This window comes from Oncorhynchus tshawytscha, unplaced genomic scaffold (assembly GCF_018296145.1).
Source record: "Oncorhynchus tshawytscha isolate Ot180627B unplaced genomic scaffold, Otsh_v2.0 Un_contig_10417_pilon_pilon, whole genome shotgun sequence".
Taxonomy (NCBI): Eukaryota; Metazoa; Chordata; class Actinopteri; order Salmoniformes; family Salmonidae; genus Oncorhynchus; species Oncorhynchus tshawytscha.
The window spans coordinates 109,553-130,315 of NW_024609523.1; the positions used below are offsets into that span (position 1 = coordinate 109,553).

Genomic DNA, 20,763 nt, shown 5'->3' on the forward strand with positions numbered 1-20,763 from the left:
TATTCATGGCTGATCCTGTGGCATTTTAGTGCATTTTGTTGTTTCGTTCACTTCTTGTTTGCATGGACATTTTGTTTTACCTTATTTTTTCGTTCTACCTTTATGATCTTTTTTTTTGGTACACCGATGCATGTGCTTGCTGTTTGATTTGGCTCCACATCATCCATGATCTAGCAAGACTGGAGGTTTTTCCATTTTTGTTGTTGCTTTTTTATTTATTTGGATGGAGCATGGCTTTCGATGGAGCATTGCTTTCGATGGAGCATGGCTTTCTGTCTGATGTTTCACCACTAAGGCTACCTGTTGTTGTGGACTCAATAGATTTATTTTCCCCAACAGGTGTAGCTTTGGACTTCTCCACCAAAGGCTCAGGGTTATATTCAGGAATGATAATCCCCCCATATTCCCAAGCTAGAGTCAAAGGAGCTGTTGGGACACACTTTGGCACGAGCAGTGTTCTGAGATCCTCCAATGGGGTGGTGTACTCTTCAGTCTCAGTACCAATCCCATCCACCTACGCCATCACCACACAACCTGGGTCCATATTCAGCACCACTTACAACTCCCTGTCGGCAGGCATGCACACCAGCGACACCATGCCATCCCTGTCCACTCTCCAGAACCAGCCCATGACTCGGTCCCACAGCTTCATCTCCACCACCTCTGCAGACGATCAAGGGGATGTCCCGCTCAACCTGGAGCTTGCTAAAGATGGCATATCCACCTCCGTGGCCCTCAGCACCAAAACAGTCACCCTGGCCCTGGAAAGGTTGGACTCGTACACGGACGCGTCCCTGGAGGCTATTGCCGCCTCGCTGGAGGCTCTGTCCTCGCCCTGTGTGCCAGGGGAGGGCCAGTACCAGATGCAGCGTGAGATTCTGGAGATGGAGAAGTTCAAACAGCAGCGGTTGGCTGAAGAACTGGAGTGGGAGCGTCAGGAGATCCAGCGCTTCCGTGAGCAGGAACAGATGCTGGTGCAGAAGGAGCTGGAGGAGCTGCAGTCCATGAAGCAGGCCATCCTGTGCCAGCAGGAGGATGAGCGCCAGGCCCACCTCATGATGCAAAAGGAAACCTATGCCCAGCAGCAGCAGCAGCTAGAGCAGATCCAGAGGCTCCAGGAGCAGCTCCGAGCACAGCTGGAGGAGCAGAAGTTCCGGAAGATGTACCCGGGGGAGGTGTTGCTGGGGCATGGCCAGCAGGAGGCAGTCGTCCTGGGGCCGGACGGCACCGAGCTGGCCCGGAAAATCATGGATAGTGGGTGTCAGACGGACGACGAGGACAGTGTTGTCGATAAAGCCTACACGGCAGGGAGGAAGAAGAGAAGCACGGCCAAGAAGGGCGTAGACAGCTGCGTGCAGACAGACGATGAGGACCAGGAGGAGTGGGAGCCTGCTCGGGCCAGACGTAGCAGGCCCCGCACGTCAAGGGGGGACAGAGGCGGACAGACTTCCGATATATCCATTCAGGCTCACTCTGAGATCTCCATACAGACGGACTCTGCAGGGAATGTAAGAATGGACACCAGGATAGAGCTCTCCAACTCGGAAAGTCCACATTGGGAAGACAAGAGACGGCCCACGCCCTTGGAGATAGAACAGTCTGGCCACCTCAGAGCTGACCCCTCCTCACTTCAGGCCCCGCCCAAATCCCCCAATGTTCTCTACTCCCCCATATCCCCCTGCATATCCCCGAGCAAATCCCTTGAGTTTGTGTCCTATGAGAAATCACTGGGTGATACAAGCCCACAGAGAATAAGAGGGAGTACTGATCCGACCAAAGTCTCTCCAACCGGCAGCCCCAAGGGACCTAAGGCCATGCAGAGATCCATGTCCGACCCCAAGCCCATGAGTCCAACTGGAGAGGAGAGGGCATCATCCAGTTTCCAGTATGGCGACGGTTCCTCCGTGAGTTCTGGTTTAATCATTGTTTGCAATTGTGATGTGTTCTATTCAAATGGGCATAGAGTCTCTCCCTTAGGCACGCAGGCTTTGTATAAAGGTCAGTTTTCTCACCCCAGGGAGAAACGGTACAAAAGGGCGCTAACTCTTGCATATTATTATTTATAGATAATTGGGTTTATTTGTCATTTTATATTAAGACAACTAGAGTTAGAGTTTTTCGAAGTATGATATACTGTGACATTGGACAAACAAAGTAGAGCATAATCCAGGATAATATTCTGTTTTGAAACCAGATTTGGATGCATTTCTGTTCTGTTTTGAAACCAGATTTGGATGCATTTCTGTTCTGTTTTGAAACCAGATTTGGATGTATTTCCAGGTTGCACTTCTTGTCATAACACTACTCCACTATTGCCCTGAAAATGATGTCTTATTGCAGTTCCGTTTCTCTCATACACATCTAATGTAGCCCCCAGCTTGCTATTCATTTGGCGAGTTTGCTGTCTAAATTCATATGAGCCTCTCATAGAATGCCCTTTCAAAGGCATTGCTGCACTAAAGCTGATATATTTATATTGGCATTTTAGTTTGAAGGCAAAGCCTGCAAGACTGGAGGCAATTTTCTAGAAGAGTTTCCATTTTTCGTATTTCATACATTGAGTCATTGCACTGTGCCTCTTCAATGTGATTGGGGACTGGTAGCATCCTTGGTAGATATCCCACATTCTTTCTTTCCAACCAGACTAACTAGATCAGGATATATTTGAGGTACTGCAAATGACTTGGTCCAAAGGTTACAGCTATTCCTTTAGTATCTACTAGTTGTATTAAAACAGAACATTTGAATTTCATAAACACCATGAAGTGTGTTCATATCATTTGTTTTTCATTCAACTTGTTTCCATGGGACCGGTTGCAGACATAGTCAAAATGTACTGAAAGATGATTAAGTAATATATATACTTACAGTAGGTTATAAATACTAGAGTTGGGCGGTATCCAGAGACAGTGCCTTTGGAAATATTCAGACCCCTTGACTTTTTCCAAATTTTGTTACGTAACAGCCTTATTCTAAAATGTTTTTTTTTTTAAATATATCCCCCATTAATCCACACACAATACCCCATAACGACAAAGCAAAAACAGTTTTTTTTATAATAAAAATGTATTACAATAAAAAACGGAAATATCACATTTACATAAGTATTCAGACCTTTAGGGGTGGCAGGGTAGCCTAGTGGTTAGAGCATTGGACTAGTAACCGGAAGGTTGCAAGTTCAAACCCCGAGCTGACAAGGTAGAAATCTGTTGTTCTGCCCCGAACAGTCAGTTAACCCACTGTTCCTAGGCTGTCATTGAAAATAAGAATTTGTTCTTAACTGACTTGCCTGGTTAAATAAAGGTAAAAAAATATAAAAAATTACTCAGTACTTTGTTGAAGCACCTTTGGCAGCGATTACAGCCTCAAGTCCTCTTGGGTATGACGCTACAAGCTTGGCACACCTGTATTTGGGTAGTTAATCCAGTTATTCTCTGCAGATCCTCTCAAACTCTGTCAGGTTGGATGGGGAGCGTTGCTGCACAGCTATTTTCAGGTCTCTCCAGAGATGTTCAATCGGGTTCAGGTGTGGGCTCTGGCTGGGCCACTCAAGGACATTCAGAGACTTGTCCCAAAGCCACTCCTGCGTTGTCTTGGCTGTGTTCTTAGGGTCGTTGTCCTGTTGGAAGGTGAACCTATGCCCCAGTCTGAGGTCCTGAGTGCTCTGGAGCAGGTTTTCATCAAGGATCTCTCTGTACATTTCTCTGTTCATCTTTGCCTCAATCTTGACTAGTCTCCCAGTCCCTACCGCTGAAAAACATCCCCACAACATGCTACCACCACCATGTTTCACCGATGGGATGGTGCCAGGATTCCTCTAGACGTGATCCTTGGCAATCAATCTTGGTTTTATCAGACCAGAAAATCTTGTTTCTCACGATCTGAGAGTCTTTAGGGGTCTTTTGGCAAACTGCCATGTGCCTTTTACTGAGGGGTTGCTTCCGTCTGGCCACTCTACCATAAAGGCCTGTTTGGTGGAGTACTGCAGAGATGGTTGACCTTCTGGAAGGTTCTCCCATTTCCACAGAGGGACTCTAGAGCTCTGTCAGAGTGACCATTGGGTTCTTGGTCACCTCCCTTCTCCCCCGATTACTCAGTTTGGCTGGGCGACCAGCTCTAGGAAGCTGTCATCAAGGCAAAAGGTGGTTATTTTGAAGAAGCTCAAATATAATATATATTTAGATTTGTTTAACACTTTTTGGTTTACTACATGAGTCCATATGTGTTATTTCATAGTTTTGATGTCTCCACTATTATTCTACAATGTAAAAAATAATAAAAATAAAGAAAAACCCTTGAATGAGGAGGTGTGTCCAAACGTTTGACTGGTACTGTAAATGTTTTATATCTATATTGTGTAGATTGCTGAGGATTTTTATTTATTTAATCCATTTCAGAATAAGGCTGTAACATAACAAAATGTGGAAAAAGTTAAAAGGTCTGAATACTTTCCGAAGGCACTGTATGGTATACCAGCCAAACATTATACATACTTAATCAAGCCTCTCATTTTACCTCTGGCCCTCTCCCGGGGTATATAAATCAGTTTTCTGCCTGAGTGATACACCACTGAGCTCCTCATACTGTACATACAAGGGGTTGACAAACAGCTGAGCTTGTAGGAAAGTAATGATATGCCACAGATCCATAGGTGTTTAATGTGAATAAATGACATATTTTGAGGCTGCTCTTAAGGTAGTGAGTAACATTTATGGCCAGGAGCACATACAGTATCTTCCTGTGAAACTCACCAGCAGTCAATATGCTGTGTTTCTCAATAAGCTTTCCCTCACTCTGAGCACACCAGATTCTTGTCCGTGTCTGACTGTAATCAGGACACAGAGACACCGGGATAGAGATCCTCTTCTATTTTAGTCATCCATTAATTTAATCAGATAATTGAAATCATGAAAGATTTAACACTTCTTTCCGGTTAATTTAGTCCATGTAGTAAAGGTTTGGAGAAAGTCATCATTCAGATGCTGTACCCATTCAGTGTGAAATCACAATGTGACATTTGAGTATAAATAATTAAAGAAGCAATTTATTCAAATTTTTATAACTATTTGTTTGTTTTATTTTTTTCTCCGCCAGGGCAAAAGCTCATCGGGCAGCACCCCAACTGGCACCGGCAAGAAGGTGAAGAGAACCCTGCCCAACCCGCCCTCGGAGGAGGAGGCAACAGCCGCCGGCCAGACGGCCTACAGCACTGGCTCGGCCCGCCGTCGCATGTGCCGCAACACCAACATGGCGAGGGCCAAGATCCTGCAGGATATCGACCGAGAGCTGGACATGGTGGAGCGTGAGTCGTCCAAGCTCCGCCACAAGCAGGCGGAGCTGGACGAAGAAGAGAAGGAGATCGACGCCAAGCTACGCTACCTGGAGATGGGCATCAACCGCAGGAAAGACGCCCTCCTCAAGGAGAGGGAGAAGAGGGAGCGGGCCTACCTGCAGAGCGTGGCCGAGGATCGTGACTACATGTCAGACAGCGAGGTCAGCAACATCCGGGAGACACGGAGCGGCCGTGGCAGTGGAGAAGATGATGAGATGGGAAGTCACGGGCTGGAGCGCCCCAGGACGGCACCCCAGTCAGAGCTGGATGATTTTGTACCACCACAGACCACACACGAGGCCCAGTACGGCACGTACTCCCAGTACCAGTACCCACTGAGCCAGACGCTGTACCAGCAGCAGTCACTCTACCAGTCTCCCCAGTCCTACCAGACTCAGTCCATCTATTCCTCAGTCCCATCCCTGTCTAGCTCCCAGCAGCAGAGCTACCACCAGATGCTCCTTCTCCAGCAGAAGGCAGCCAGGCAGGCGGCCCTGATCCAAGAGTTGGACGCGTCGTCAAAGTACGAAATCATCAGCCGACAGCCCGACCCCGTGTCCTCTGCCTACATGGGAGGGGTCAGGTACGACAAGTACGGTAACCACTTGGACCTCCGGGCCCTGGAGGTGGGGGGCAGTATGGCTGGCAGCCCCATGTCCAACGTGTCGGCCGACTCCTTCTATGGAGACGTGGAGCACCACCACCACACTCCACGAAGCTACGTCCTCCTAGAAGATGCGGCAGAGCTGGCCAAGAGCTCCACGAGTCTGGCTTCATCCAGCTACGCCCAGGCCGAGAAGGAGCTGGCTAAGGCAGAAAGGCTGTTGCGAAGAAGTGCAGCCGACTTGACCTCCACAGACTACCTGGGCTCCAGCTCCAGGCTCCACTCCGGGTATGGAAAGACCCCAGACGATGAGGACTCCATGGACGACCCCTACGAGCTGAAGCTCCTCAAGCAGCAGCTGAAGCAGGAGTTCCGGAGGAGCACAGGGGGAACAGAGAGCCTGGACCCGCTGACGGGTCTCTCCCACAACTACTACGGCACCCCCAGCTCGGGTGTCTCCTCCTCCCAGAGTTACTCCCAAAGACACTACCCCAAGACGGAGAAATACAGCATCAGCCGGCTGACCCTAGAGAAGCAGGCAGCCAAGCAGCTCCCGGCATCCATGCTGTACCAGAAGCACAAAGCCCCGCTGACCGACCCCAAAGTCTCCAAGTACTCCTCGATGCAAGACGGCAGGAGTCTGGAGACAGACTATACCAGCTATTTAGGGTCCAGTAATGTTAGCGCCTCTCCCAGATCCAGCCGGCTCCTTCAGGACGAGATCACCTTTGGACTACGCAAGAACATTGCAGAGCAGCAGAAGTACCTGGGCTCCACGTTGGGTGCCAACCTGGCTGGCTCGCTCAACTTCGGCCAGAGCCTGGCCTTGGACTCGACATCCTACCCCAGTGGCAGCCGGTCACGGCCCTCTTCTAGGCCCAACTCCGTCTATGGCCTGGATCTCTCACTCAAACGGGACCCATCCAGTTCCTCTTTGAGGCTCAAGGGGACGGCGAGGCGGCCTCAGACAGCTACCAGATGCCATCAGGGCGTGCCAAGCCCACCAGCCTGCCCATCGTGCAGGGCGGCCGGGGCGCATCCCCATCTTGGCGCAGAACTCTGAGGAGGAGAGCCCGTTGAGTCCTGTGGGCCAGCCTATGGGCATGGCGCGGGCGTCGGCGGGGCCCCTGCCACCCATCTCGGCCGACTCACGGGACCAGTTTGGTTCGTGCCTCTCCCTGCAGGACTCCCAGCAGCAGCAGCACCTGAGGGAAGAGCCAACGAGGGGTCGGGGCTACGTCTTGATGGACGACCTCCAGGGCACCATGTCGGACGGTGAAGGTAAACAACAATGGCATCAATTCAGAACTGTTTCCTTTCAATTTCAAACTGACTCTGCTTGTATACACCCAATATACTATCCAATATGCCACCCAATGAACCACCCACCTGCACCACCCATGACCTTTGACTTTCTTTATGTCTTATCTGTGTCTTTACTGGTTTCTTCATCTTTTGTCTTTTCTGAATGTATTCATTCCCTCTTCCTTTGATTTGATGTATTAGTCTCAATACAAGGGACAAGTTGACTTTACTGAATGTAATTACTGTATTTTGTATGTTTCTATGTTGATGTCCTTTGGTGTTTAATTCCTCATTTGGGTCTCTTCTGATCTCTAAATGCATGCGATTGTGTCTTCGTTGGAATCATTATATATATTTTCCTATTTAATCTCTATGAATGTTACTCTAAAATATTCTATCACTTATAGATATGCAGAAGGTATCCTTCCTCCAATAGCATTCTGTCTCTGAAACTGATCAGCAGTTTTGTTTGCTACATGTTGTCATTTCTGCTCTATAACTGACATACTTGAAAACATGGTTCTGTACTTTAAGTCCTAGAGGACTTCCGTAGTATTTCACAACTTGCTTGTTTATCTAATGCCCAGGTGTTGGGAGTAGAATAATCCCTCTACTTGAAAGCTCAGGTCAGATGGTGCAGGGAAATGGGAAAAGAGCCTCGCTTTCTCTGAAGTGATCAATTGAAAAAGTGCCTCTGGCTAGAAAATGTTATGGAATGTGTTTATTGCTTTGTCCTTCAGATATTTGATATTTATTTCAAATTCAGTATTTCAGGTGAGGACATTCATAGGAATCTGTATCTGTGTGAACACTACACGTTATGTTACATGATACATGATCTATTTAGACTATGACAGGCCTATTACAGATCTATTAGGGGGTTTAAATGTATTTTGTTGTGGTAGTTAGGTACATACAGTATTATCATTGCATCAGTGCAGTATTTCTTATTTGGATGAAATACACTTGACAATTTCTAGATGATATGGGAAGGATCCTTTCTCTCTTTTCTAGAATTCTTTCTCACTTTCTTACATATCCATCTCTAAGGGTTTTCCAATGCATGTTATGTTAATGCATGTTCTGTTAATCTATAATAAATACATTTGATTTGCATGTGTTTGTCTGAATACGTGCATCGGTGTCATACCTTTGTTGTACATGTTTGCATGGGGAATATAATGTTTATTGTAGCATGAACAAAGCTCTTCCTGATTCTGTGATGTCACTCTTTATTCCGGTCTTTTACGCATGCTCTAACAAAATGTAGGCATTACAGTTTTCTCTTTTCCCTCTCTGTTATGTCTCCATCTCTATTCTGCTGACAACCATGTCTACTTTAAAACAGTTCCCTTCATAACACTGTTTAATTGATTTCATATGCATATGAACAAAAAAATCTACCGCTGTGCCAATAGGTCTTGTCATGACAGGAAATAAACCCCCTAGATCCAATATCCCTATCCCATAATAAGTGTGTAGAACTTGACCCTTTGACCTACATGATGTCATATAGGGCAGAAAACTCCATGTTTATCAATTTCCCTTGGTTACAGCCCTAAGTGACTCCATGCTGGCACTGAACAGAGATGATCACCGACAATCACATGAGAATATCCCAAACGGTATAGTATTAGTTCTAGGGCGTTCCATTAACCTGCCCCGCCCTGCCCCCTACCTGTCAATCATCCATAAGCCAACATCTATTTTCACATTTACAAGCACTCTAAAAGTGAGCTACACCAGTCTAAACGTCAGACTGTTACCATGGTTACATACTGTACAGTAACTGGTGCCAGTTGTTATAAACTATGGAAAGAAAACAGACTAACCCTATACTGTGCCATATTAACTAAAAAGAGCATTGGTCAGGTTGGCATGATAGTGTGAAAAACATGCCAAACATTAATGCCAATAAATGACATCTACCATAAGATAAGTTAAAGTTACCCCTGGCGTTAAATATTTCATCAGAAAAGTATTCTCATTTAGTTGCTTGTCATTTATATCTTGAAATTCCCTAAATTTGTACCTTTCTTGGAGGCCTCTTTCTTTTCCTTCCTGTTTCAACTGCCCGTCCCCTCTCCAGCATGCAATCCTCTTCCAACCAATCAGAAAGCTTGTCCCCACTGATAGGTTAGAAGGGACTGATTGACAGGGTTAATGATCATGGCCTATTTGTCTCTGAAGCCTACCACCTACGGCGAGAGGAAACGGACTGGTTTGACAAACCCCGCGAGGGACGACCAGAGAACGGACAAGGGCCGGACAGGAGACAGGTGACACCCACGCACCAACCCACACACGGCACAAGTCATAAAGTTGAGAAATGCCCATATGCACACACTTTTAAAACAATGCTTTACTGTTCATTCTTTCTTGCATAAATAACCCAAACTAATTACATATATATTCATGACTACATAATTGTGGAGCCATTTTCAAGCATGCATTTGTATCAGTAACTGCAGCTGTCTGTTGAGGTGTAATAGCCTATAAAACACTTATGTAGTTTCCTGTACGTGTCTCTCAGGGGAAGGGTGTTTACTACCCCTTTCCTCACACCAGAGTCAAACTGCAGAGGGATCCCAAGGACCGCAGCGTGTCAGGTAAGGGAAACACAGTTTACCTTGCACATGGACACAATCTGTCATAAACACAGCTGTCTTCACGCAGTGACCGGTCTTAATGTTGGTCTTGACCCAAAATGGGGTAGACATTTCGTGGCTCCTCTGTTGATTTGGCACATCTCCATTCTCATCAGTCATCCATCCTGGCTCAAAATGGCGTATCATTGACACACTGGATTAGCTTTTTGCAATTAGTCAGCAGGCCACAAAGAAGGTGCTTGTTAATGTGGAGAAGTGCTAAAATGAACCATTTGTCTGTGTGATTTGGGTGACTGTGTCAGTGTGATAAGCGTGTATTTACTCTTTAGTTTAAATGACTGATCTCTAAACGACTGTGTTTCTGCGTGTGTGTGTGTGTGTGTGTGTGTGTATGTACTGTATGTATGTGTGTGAGTGCGTGCGTGTACATACATGTGTGTGTCTACATTCTACACTGGATACATATTCCTGTGCATGCATACTCTTAATGGGTGTCTGACCACTGTACGTGCATGTGTATAGTTGTGTGTGTTCATGCTTCTCACTCATTTGGGGGTTTCTACCTCTTCATTTCCAGGGAATGGATTGGGTATCAGAGTGGTGGGAGGTAAAGAGGTTCCAGGGACCAACGGACACATCGGAGCCTACGTAGCTAAAGTCTTACCTGGAGGAGTTGCCCAACAGACTGGGAAGATACTAGAGGGTAAGTTAACTTCACAAATCTTGGGATATATACTGCACTCCTGGGTCGTATTCATTAGGCACCAAACTGACTGAACCAGGAAGGGACTACCTGAACTCGTCCAATAAGAAATGCTTGTTTTCATTTTCTGCGTGGCCATAATGAATATGAAAAGGTGCAAAATGGGTATATCAGTCAAGCGCTTATGTTGCTCAAAAAAACATTTGAGAGAGACATTTCTACATGTGAAATGTACTTCTCCCTTTATGAATCAATCAGTTCAAGAATCAAGTCCAAGCCTGGATTCTTATCAGAAGAAGGACTCGTAACTCTATCTGTCTTTCTCCATCTGTCTGTTTCCTTAAATCCCTTTGTTTATCCATCCATATCTCTCTCTGTTTACCTTTCTCTCCTGTCATTTTCTATCCTTAGTGTGTGTGTATGAATGCAGCAGTGGCTCACTGACAGATGGTTTGAGAGGAATCTGACTTGAGTGAGATGTGAGGACTGAGAGGAACGACACGGAGACGACAAAAATAGAAGTTCATTTGCATTTTGTTTTGTCACCTCCAGGTAATGGTCCATGAGGGGGAGCTTTAGAGAACGAAAGGTTTGAGATATTTCACCCAAGCGCTTTCATCATTCTGAATGTAATGATATTACAGGTTTTCTTCAATCAAAGCTCAAAATGCATTTTAAGTTTCGGAATGGCTTTGTAAGTTAGCAACTATTACTCCAGCTTAGCAATACTCACATTAGAGTTTCTGTTACTTTACTCCTGTCATCTTGACCTTCGTTCAGGTCTTGACCCATATTATTTCATTACTACACCTCTGGGAATGTGCTAAAACTCAGTGGTAGGGCTATGGCCCAGAGTTGTATAGATCTGAATCCAAACTAAGGGGCCTTAGGCACAACAAGCAGTAAGCATTGTCCATTTATCCCTCGACAGTCTCACTCCTGGCCAGTTGTCAATACAACACTACCTGAAGATGGATGGCTATGTCCTATTAACTGAAATGACTTTCATGAGACTTATTGATTTGACTGGAGGGAGACCACGCGGTGTGGTGCTGTGTATCTTTCTCTATCTCTGGTCTCTCTCTCTCTGGTCTCTCTCTTTCTTTCTGTCTCTCTGGTCTCTCTCTCTCTGGTCTCTCTTTCTGTCCCTCTGGTCTCTCTCTGGTCTCTCTCTGTCTCTCTCTTTCTGTCCCTCTGATCTCTCTCTGGTCTCTCTCTGGTCTCTCTCTTTCTGTCCCTCTGGTCTCTCTCTGGTCTCTCTCTCTCTGGTCTCTCTCTCTGGTTTTCTTTCTCTTGTCTCTCTGGTCTCTCTCTTTCTGTCTCTCTGGTCTCTCTCTGGTCCTCTCTGGTCTCTCTCTGGTCTCTCTCTCTCTGGTCTCTCTCTGGTCTCTCTCTTTCTGTCTCTCTGGTCTCTCTGGTATCTCTCTTTCTCTCCCTCTGGTCTCTGGTCTCTCTGGTCTCTCTCTGGTCTCTCTTTCTGTCTCTCTGGTCTCTCTCTTTCTGTCCCTCTGGTCCCCTGGTCTCTCTCTGGTCTCTCTCTTTCTGTCCCTCTGGTCTCTCTCTGGTCTCTCTCTCTCTGGTCTCTCTCTTTCTCTCTCTTTCTCTCTCTGGTCTCTCTCTTTCTGTCTCTCTGGTCTCTCTCTGGTCTCTCTCTCTTTCTGTCCCTCTGGTCTCTCTCTGGTCTCTCTGGTCTCTCTCTGGTCTCTCTGGTCTCTCTCTTTCTGTCCCTCTGGTCTCTCTATCTCTCTGGTCTCTCTCTTTCTGTCCCTCTGGTCTCTCTCTGGTCTCTCTCTTTCTGTCTCTCTAGTCTCTCTCTGGTCTCTCTCTCTCTGGTCTCTCTCTTTCTGTCCCTCTGGTCTCTCTCTGGTCTCTCTCTTTCTGTCTCTCTAGTCTCTCTCTGGTCTCTCTCTCTCTCTCTGGTCTCTCTCTTTATGTCCCTCTGGTCTCTCTGGTCTCTCTGGTCTCTGGTCTCTCTCTTTCTGTCCCTCTGGTCTCTCTGGTCTCTCTGGTCTCTCTCTTTCTGTCCCTCTGGTCTCTCTCTGATCTCTCTCTCTCTGGTCTCTCTCTCTGGTCTCTCTCTTTCTCACTCTCTTTCGCTCTCTGGTCTCTCTGGTATCTCTCTCGCTCTCTCTCTGGTCTCTCTCTCATTCTCTCTGTCTCAGTCTGGGGTTGTACAGGGTCCATGCTGGACAGTTGTGAATTAGCACGGCTGTGGCCCCTGCCTTTGTAGGGGCTGTCTGGGGCCTGATGTATGAGAGGTGGGTCGGAGGACTGTAAAGAGAAGAGGGAAGAGATACAGCTCAGAGCCACCTGGTGGGAGCTAGGGCCATCCATCTGTCACACTGTGTGTGTGTGTGTCTGTGCTATGTGTGTGTGCATGCATGCATTCGGAGTGTGTGTGCCCTCTCTCCCCATTTTCTTCATCTTTCCCTCCTTCACTCTCCCTCCCTCCCTCTTGCTTTCTCTCTGTCCCTTCTTCCCTGCACCTGACCAATCTCTCCTCCATCAATTTATCTTTGTCCTCCCTTCCTCCCTCTCTCTCTGATTTATCATGGACTTGAATTGTAAATAAGAATTTGTTCTTAACTGACTTGCCTAGTTAAATAAATGTTAAATAACATTTTGAATAACAGCTGTTCCTCTGTGTCAGCTGTATCAGAATGATCTTTAACTACAGGTTGGTCTGGACCGGTGTGTATTTATCAATGCTGTGACAGGTTGGATCTCACCTCTGCACTCGTCTAGTAGGTCAGCTATGGAGGCACCATCATCAACCTCTTCTGCATACAGTCAACACCTGGGTTGTGTTCATTCGGGGACACACCATAGCAAAACGTTTTGCTGAAAATGAACACCTGTGTTCTTCTTATTGTACAAATTCAGATCCAGTACCTCTCTGTTTCAAAATGTTTTCCCTACTGAACACGGCCCAGATAAGTGTCCATCTCCAAACAGTGCAGATCATCAATCCTCATTCAAATCAAATGCATGTTCTTCTTACTCGACATACCTGCATGCACTCATTAGCACACACATTTAGGATGATCCCAGGAAGTTGCATTCACCAGTAGTATTTATTATCCGATGACTAAAACATCCAGGCCTGAAGGAGATGGGTAGTAGCCTAGTGACACTGTTACCTTTCATTCTAGCAGAGCTCATCCTTTTGCCAGTGAAAACGTTACCATGGAGTGCTGCAGCTATGACTGTGTCCGTTCCAAACAAAGTGTCTCTGTGTAAGGTGACACTTCCGCTGAAACTTTGGAACATGGTTTCTCACAGTGAGCGGTGTGAATAAAGAATTGTGTCAATTCTAGCAGGTGCGAAGGCTCAGACCGAGTGTGTGTGATGAGTCATACTGCCATACTGTGTCACTGAGTAACTAGTGTGAAACTCCATGTGGGTAACACAGCTCAGGAGCTCCGGCGCAGTCAGAGTCTAGCTGCCTACGTCAAGACTCGCTTTCACCTGTGTGAGTGCTGCTGGACAGCACGGAGTGTGTGTGGTTTTGCAGTGCTGTAGGACTGGTCTGTTTGTGTGCCATGTGTGTGTGCCGTGTGTGTGTGCCATGTGTGTGTGTGTGCCTGTGTGTATGTGTGTGTGTGTGTGTGTGTGTGTGTGTGTGTGTGTGTGTGTGTGTGTGTGTGTGTGTGTGTGTGTGTGCCGTGTGTCTGTGTGCCGTGTGTGTGCCGTGTGTGTGTGCCTGTGTGTGCGTGTGTGAGTTTGTGGTGCTTTGTCCTGATCTGACCTCTACTGACCAGGGTCAATTACATTTAAATTCAGGAAGTGAATCAAAACTTCAGTACAAGACTTGACAAAGCAACACTTTTCAATTGTAGAATTTGAATGTGATCTCATGTACTGACTGAATTGAAATGGAATTGATCCAAACCCTGCTACTGACCCTGTGGTCATGTGGTTTAACTTTCTTCGAAGCATGGGGTTGTTGGAGAAAGAGTTCGAGTTTATAGGAGGCTGCACAGCAGTGTGTTGTGGTGTTAAAACAGGACTCATTGGTACTGTGTGTTGTCGATGATGGTGTGGTGTGTTTCTGTATGTGTGTGAGGTGATACACTTTACACTTAGCTAATTGGTTTCAGTTTTCGAATGTGAGAATTAGGTGTGATACATTTTATATGGTAAACTAACTATGTTTGTGTACGTGTGTGCGTGCATGCGTGTGTGTGTGTGTGAATATAGGAATGCAGGTGCTGGAGTGGAACGAGCTTCCTCTGACGGGGAAGACCTACGAGGAAGTGCAGGGGCTTGTGGTACAGCAGTGTGGCGAGGCAGAACTCTGCGTGAGACTGTGAGCATATTTTCTTCTCTCTGTGACTGTCTCTCCCTCTCCGTCCCACTTTCTTCTCTCTGTGACTGTCTCTCCCTCTCCGTCCCACTTTCTTCTCTCTGTGACTGTCTCTCCCTCTCCATCCCACTTTCTTCTCTCTGTGACTGTCTCTACCTCTCTGTCCCACTTTCTTCTCTCTGTGACTGTCTCTCCCTCTCCGTCCCACTCTTGACTTCCCACTTTTTCTCTCTGTGACTGTCTCTCCCTCTCCCCTTTCCCACTTTCTCTCCGTCCCACTTTCTCTCTGTGACTGTCTCTCCCTCTCCGTCCCACTTTCTTTCTCTCTGTGACTGTCTCTCCCTCTCCGTCCCACTTTCTCTCTGTGACTGTCTCTCCCTCTCCGTCCCACTGTGACTGTCTCTCCCTCTTGTCCCACTTTCTCTCTGTGACTGTCTCTCCCTCTCCGTCCCACTTTCTCTCTGTCTCTGTGACTGTCTCTCCCTCTCCGTCCCACTTTCTCTCTGTGACTGTCTGTGACTCCCTCTCCGTCCCACTTTCTTCTCTCTGTGACTGTCTCTCCCTCTCCGTCCCACTTTCTTCTCTCTGTGACTGTCTCTCCCATTCCGTCCCACTTTCTCTCTGTGACTGTCTCTCCCTCTCCGTCCCACTTTCTCTCTGTGACTGTCTCTCCCTCTCCGTCCCACTTTCTCTCTGTGACTGTCTCTCCCTCTCCGTCCCACTTTCTCTCTGTGACTGTCTCTCCCTCTCCGTCCCACTTTCTTCTCTGTGACCTCTCCCTCTTTCTTATCTCTGTGACTGTCTCTCCCTCTCCGTCCCACTCCCTCTTCTTTCTTTCTTTCTCCCTCTGTGACTGTCTCTCCCTCTCCGTCCCACTTTCTCTCTGTGACTGTCTCTCCCTCTCCGTCCCACTTTCTTCTCTCTGTGACTGTCTCTCCTCTCTCCTCCCTCTCTCTGTGACTGTCCCACTTTCTCTCTGTGACTGTCTGTGACTGTCTCCCTCTCCGTCCCACTTTCTCTCTGTGACTGTCTCTCCGTCCCTCTCCGTCCCACTTTCTTCTCTCTGTGACTGTCTCTCCATCTCCGTCCCACTTTTTCTCTCTGTGACTGTCTCTCCCTCTCCATCCCACTGTTCTCCCTCCGTCTTTCTCTCTGTGACTCTCCGTCCCCCTCTCCATCCCACTTTCCCACTTTCTTCTCTCTGTGACTGTCTCTCCCTCTCTGTCCCACTTTCTCTCTGTGACTGTCTCTCCCTTTCTTATTGGTCTTAGGCTTCTCTCTCTCTCTGTTCCTGTCACTCTTTCTCTCTCGATATATCTCCCTCTCCTTCTCAGTTTCTCTCTGTCCAGCTACCTTCCTCTCTCTCTTCTCACTCTGTCGTTTGTCATGATTTGATAGAGGAGGAGGAATTTAAGCCTTAAGATATATATTTGAGCACAGCCACCTACACTCACTGATAACAGCCTTGCGGGGGTTCCACCTCAAATATTTGGAAGTGAGCAGTCTTCATTAGCTTCAGTAGTTCTCTAGAGTGGGTTGTTTCTGATTCACATAGAATACATTTCTTTTTAAAATCTCAGTCTTCTCTAAATTAATCTCATTGCCTCGCACTCCCTCACTTTACTGGTGACTTCCCTCTCCCACTCATCTCTGTCCTCTCTTTTTGACACAATTGTTTTCTCTTTTCTCTCTTCCCAACCTGTCTCTCTCTCTCTCTCTTACCCGCTCAATCTGGCTCTCTCACTTTCTCTCACTTTCTCTCTCTCTCACTTTTCGCTCTCTCGCTCTCTCGCTCTCTCTCCCTCAGAGATCTGAACATGCTGGCTGACTCAGAGGGCTCTCAGCACCTTGATCTCCCAGACCATAGCAAACCAGGTAGAGTAAGAGCTTAGCCTCTTCACCCCAGGGTGTCCTCCCCCTCTCTCTCTGCTATCTTCCCCTTCTCTCTCATTTTTCTTTACCTTCCCTCTCAACTTCCCCTCTCTCTCGACTCTCCTCACTAAAGGTACAAAATCCCTTAAGGTTCTGCAACTAGAATATTTCAATCACTATGGCCTCTACCACAGTGAATGATTCCATAACTTCAAATGTGTGTGTGTTTCTCTTTGTGAATTTGTGTTCCATACGTGTGTGTCTGTGCTCTAGGTGACAGACCCCCCAGGTCTCCGGGGGTGGATCCGAAACAACTGGCTGCAGAGCTACAGAAGGTGTCCCTGCAGCAGGCTCCTCCACCTACCACCGCCACGTCCTCCTCCTCCACGGTGGGGGGAGAGAAAGGACCCCATTCTGCCATCTCAGGCGCCGCCTCGGCCACTTCTAGTGCCATCCAGAGTCCGGGACAGCCGGGGTCGCCCTCCGTCAGCAAGAAACGCCACAGCAGCAAGGTGAACGGGTGGAGGATGATGTGGAGCTAAATTGAACACAGGCGTCATCTTCTGGTTGCATGACTAGAACATATTTTATGTTCAAAAGAACTGTCTAATTTTCAATAGAGGCAATTCTATATTGGCACATACTGTATGTTGTATGCATTTTAGTTTGAAAGCGTTTCTAACTAATCTTATGCATAATTCTGTACTCATCAACAGTTCTTTACATGCACACCCACACACACTTACTGTTTCTAAATGTGTTTCTGTCATCTTCCAGTCTGCGGAACCAGTGAAGACACAATCCCACCCTGTTACTGGAGAGATACAGGTCAGCTGACCAAGCCTTGTTTTGAGATTCCTTGACTCACCACTGCTTGTATATCCATGCACTTCATAAGGTGTTTTACTAAGGCCAGTCGTCTCGTTGAGATTCCACCGTCTCTTGATTTTGCAGCTTCAAATCAACTATGACAAGCAGCTGGGGAACCTGATTGTTCACGTGCTCCAAGCCAGGAACCTGGCCCCCCGAGACAACAACGGCTACTCCGACCCCTTCGTCAAAGTCTACCTCCTCCCGGGGAGGGGGTGAGTCTGTTGGATACGCTACCAGTAGGGTTTACAAAATTTACAGGTTTCTAAATAAAATCCTGGCAGATTCTTTGAGTCAGGAGAGAATAAGCGGCTTATCCGGAATCCTCCAATCCGGATTTCTGGGAAACTTGGGAATTTTGGGAAACTAACAGAATTCTGCAACCCTACCAAAGAAAGAAAGCTGGTCTGGAATCAAAACTGAATATCACTCTTTTTAAAATTTGAAATGAAAGTATATTCAGTTTAGTTTGCAGGCAAGCAGTGAGGAGTGGTATTCCGTTTGTATTCTAGGCCATAGCAGAGAGGTAGGGACAGAAACACTGGAACTAGTCAAGTCAAGGAGAGAACAATCTCTTTGGTGAGAGAAGTTAAGTACACTTCACAGATCACCTATAGTAGCCTACACACTACTGCCATTCTGTAACTCTTTCACTTCTCATACTTGCTCTGTTGCTGTGCTCTGTCCATGTATCTATGCTCTATAATGTTACCAGAGCATTTCCTTGTCAGATGTGCATCACTGTGAGTTAATAATGAACTGTGTCATATCGTAGTGGAAGCATTATCGATAGCAGTGTTGAATGGTTGTGTGGTAAAGTGTTACTGTAATTGTGTTAAGTGTATATAAAACACTGGAAAGGTGATTAGTTTAGTTTCAGGGTGTTTCACGTGTGTAAAAGGCCTTAGGAATTTCAGGTCATGTAGACAAACGCATTCATACGGAAGAAATGCATAGAACCAAGATTACCATTAAAACCATGGCTAGACCACTTCAAAAGGAAGCCATTTTGGAAAGCTTAAAACAAACTCCCATTCATCTTAAAATCGATTTACGATTGATTTTAGCTGGCCATGGCATGTTGTGTTCTATGCACCCACACCTGATGTCAGATCAATTCCATCATGCCACTGTGATAAGCCTGTTACAAGCCTGTCACATGACATGAAATGTAATTACCATTCTAGGAACTGTTTCTATGTAGACATTTGATACCTAGTTTTTATGAAGAGTCATTAACACCTAATCAGCGTCAAATGACACACATGTAATACCCTAAACATGATGTAAATTATGTTATATTTTGCCATGTAGTTCTGCTGAGTTTTCCCCTTTGCTCTTGTTGCTAGGCGGAATAGAGCAGGGAAATCGATAAGACTCATAATAGCTTGTAATACGATCCACACTGTAGCCGTTTGGATCTCAGTGCTCAATGTGATTATGTCATGTTGTAATCAGCTCTCCCACTTACACTACTCTTATCTATGGAGTCCTTATGGACCACTGGACTAGTGTTACACACAGGCAAATACAAGCACACACACGCTGGGGGAAAATGCACACTCACAATACACACGGACACATTCCTCTCTCACTGCCCCAACACATATCCTGTGCCCCATGCCCACTTCCCTGTTACTGACCTCCCCAAATACACACACACCACACTGCCCCCCACCACCACCACACACCTGAACCCTCACTGCTCACTCACTTAACCCACCCCCTTCTACCAAAACTACATCCACACACACCCCACACACACTCCTAACCCCCCTGACACTGACTCTTGTTTTTGTATGCTGTTCTTATATTTAATGCATGCTGGACCCATTCAGTCAGGTCATGGTTGTCCAGAATGCCAGGTATGTGATTTGCCCACTCTGACTTTTGACTTTGATGGTTGCTGTTAGGTTGTAGTAAGGTTGGACCTGGATTGTGATGACGATTGAGTTGAAGGCTCAGGGCCCAATGCATGTGGTGCTGGTGACGAGCGTATAACCCCAGCTAGTCACTATATACTCACTCTAACACCTTTCCACTCCCATGCATTGTACACTTCTGCCCTATGCCCTCATATTGTTCCCTACCTCCTTAGATTGTGTTCTAATATGCATACTACAGTAGACTCTACCTCGATATGACCTAACATATGATTCCCCACTTTCCCATAACTCATTTCCCTACATGTCTGTCAGACATATAAAGTACCCTAAATTGCTGTTCTAATATTGTGTTTTACTTTGTACGTCACCCTGACGTTGTTCTTGATATTGTGTTTTACTTTGTACCTCACCCTGACGTTGTTCTTGATATTGTGATATCCGTTGTATCCAGTGTTGTTCCGTACACCCTTACATTGTGCCCTACATTGTTCCGTACACCCTTACATTGTGCCCTACATTGTTCCGTACACCCTTACATTGTGCCCTACATCTTAACATAGCTCGCTACTTCCTTTCATTGTGCCGTGCACCCTAACATCGTGCTATTGTGTTCTGAATTTCTATGTGTTTGTGTGTGTGTGTGTGTGTTTGTGTGTGTGTGTGTGTGTGTGTGTGTGTGTGTGTGTGTGTGTGTGTGTGTGTGTGTGTGTGTGTGTGTGTGTGTGTGTGTGTGTGTGTGTGTGTGCATACCTTGCTAATGGCCTGCTCTGTCTGTGTGTGATTCCAGTGCTGAGAATAAGAGGAGATCAAAACAAGCTGGCCAGAGTCTGAACCCAGAGTGGAACCAGACTGTTATCTATAAGAACATCCACCTGGAACAGGTACTGCTACAGTATCACTAACTGCTTTTGGGATAACCACAATGTCCTGTGTGTTTGATGTGTGCTGGTTACTGTGAATACTGCATTTGTGAGTTTAGAGGAATAATAATGTGTGTGTGTTGTGTGTGTGGTGTGTGTGCGCTGTGTTTCAGCTGAGGAAGAAGCTGCTGGAGGTGAGCGTGTGGGACTACGACAAGTCCTCCTCCAACGACTTTCTGGGAGAGGTGAGAGAGAGAGACATGCATTTTGTCCATAGCACTTCTGTGAGGGTGACATACATTACTGTGATGCTGCTGTAAGTTTCCTATAAGAAGCAGCCATCCACTATGTGAGGTTGATGTTAAAGGGGATGTGTGTGGGTGTTCTTGATGTTAAAGGAGATGTATGTGGGTGTT

General features: G+C 46.5%; 1 protein-coding gene across 1 annotated transcript in view; it reads left to right on the forward strand.

The window, feature by feature from the left end:
* LOC112214993 (protein piccolo-like) overlaps window positions 1-20,763 on the forward strand; it is a 39,534-nt gene that overhangs the window by 7,751 nt on the left and 11,020 nt on the right. Inside the window, 15 exon segments of the mRNA XM_042315709.1 lie at window positions 340-1,904; window positions 5,095-6,880; window positions 6,883-6,962; window positions 6,965-7,217; window positions 9,432-9,520; window positions 9,775-9,850; window positions 10,428-10,553; window positions 14,754-14,862; window positions 16,667-16,734; window positions 17,005-17,243; window positions 17,509-17,559; window positions 17,686-17,816; window positions 19,440-19,466; window positions 20,275-20,368; window positions 20,521-20,592. Of these exon segments, the coding sequence (XP_042171643.1) occupies window positions 340-1,904; window positions 5,095-6,880; window positions 6,883-6,962; window positions 6,965-7,217; window positions 9,432-9,520; window positions 9,775-9,850; window positions 10,428-10,553; window positions 14,754-14,862; window positions 16,667-16,734; window positions 17,005-17,243; window positions 17,509-17,559; window positions 17,686-17,816; window positions 19,440-19,466; window positions 20,275-20,368; window positions 20,521-20,592 (4,766 nt within the window).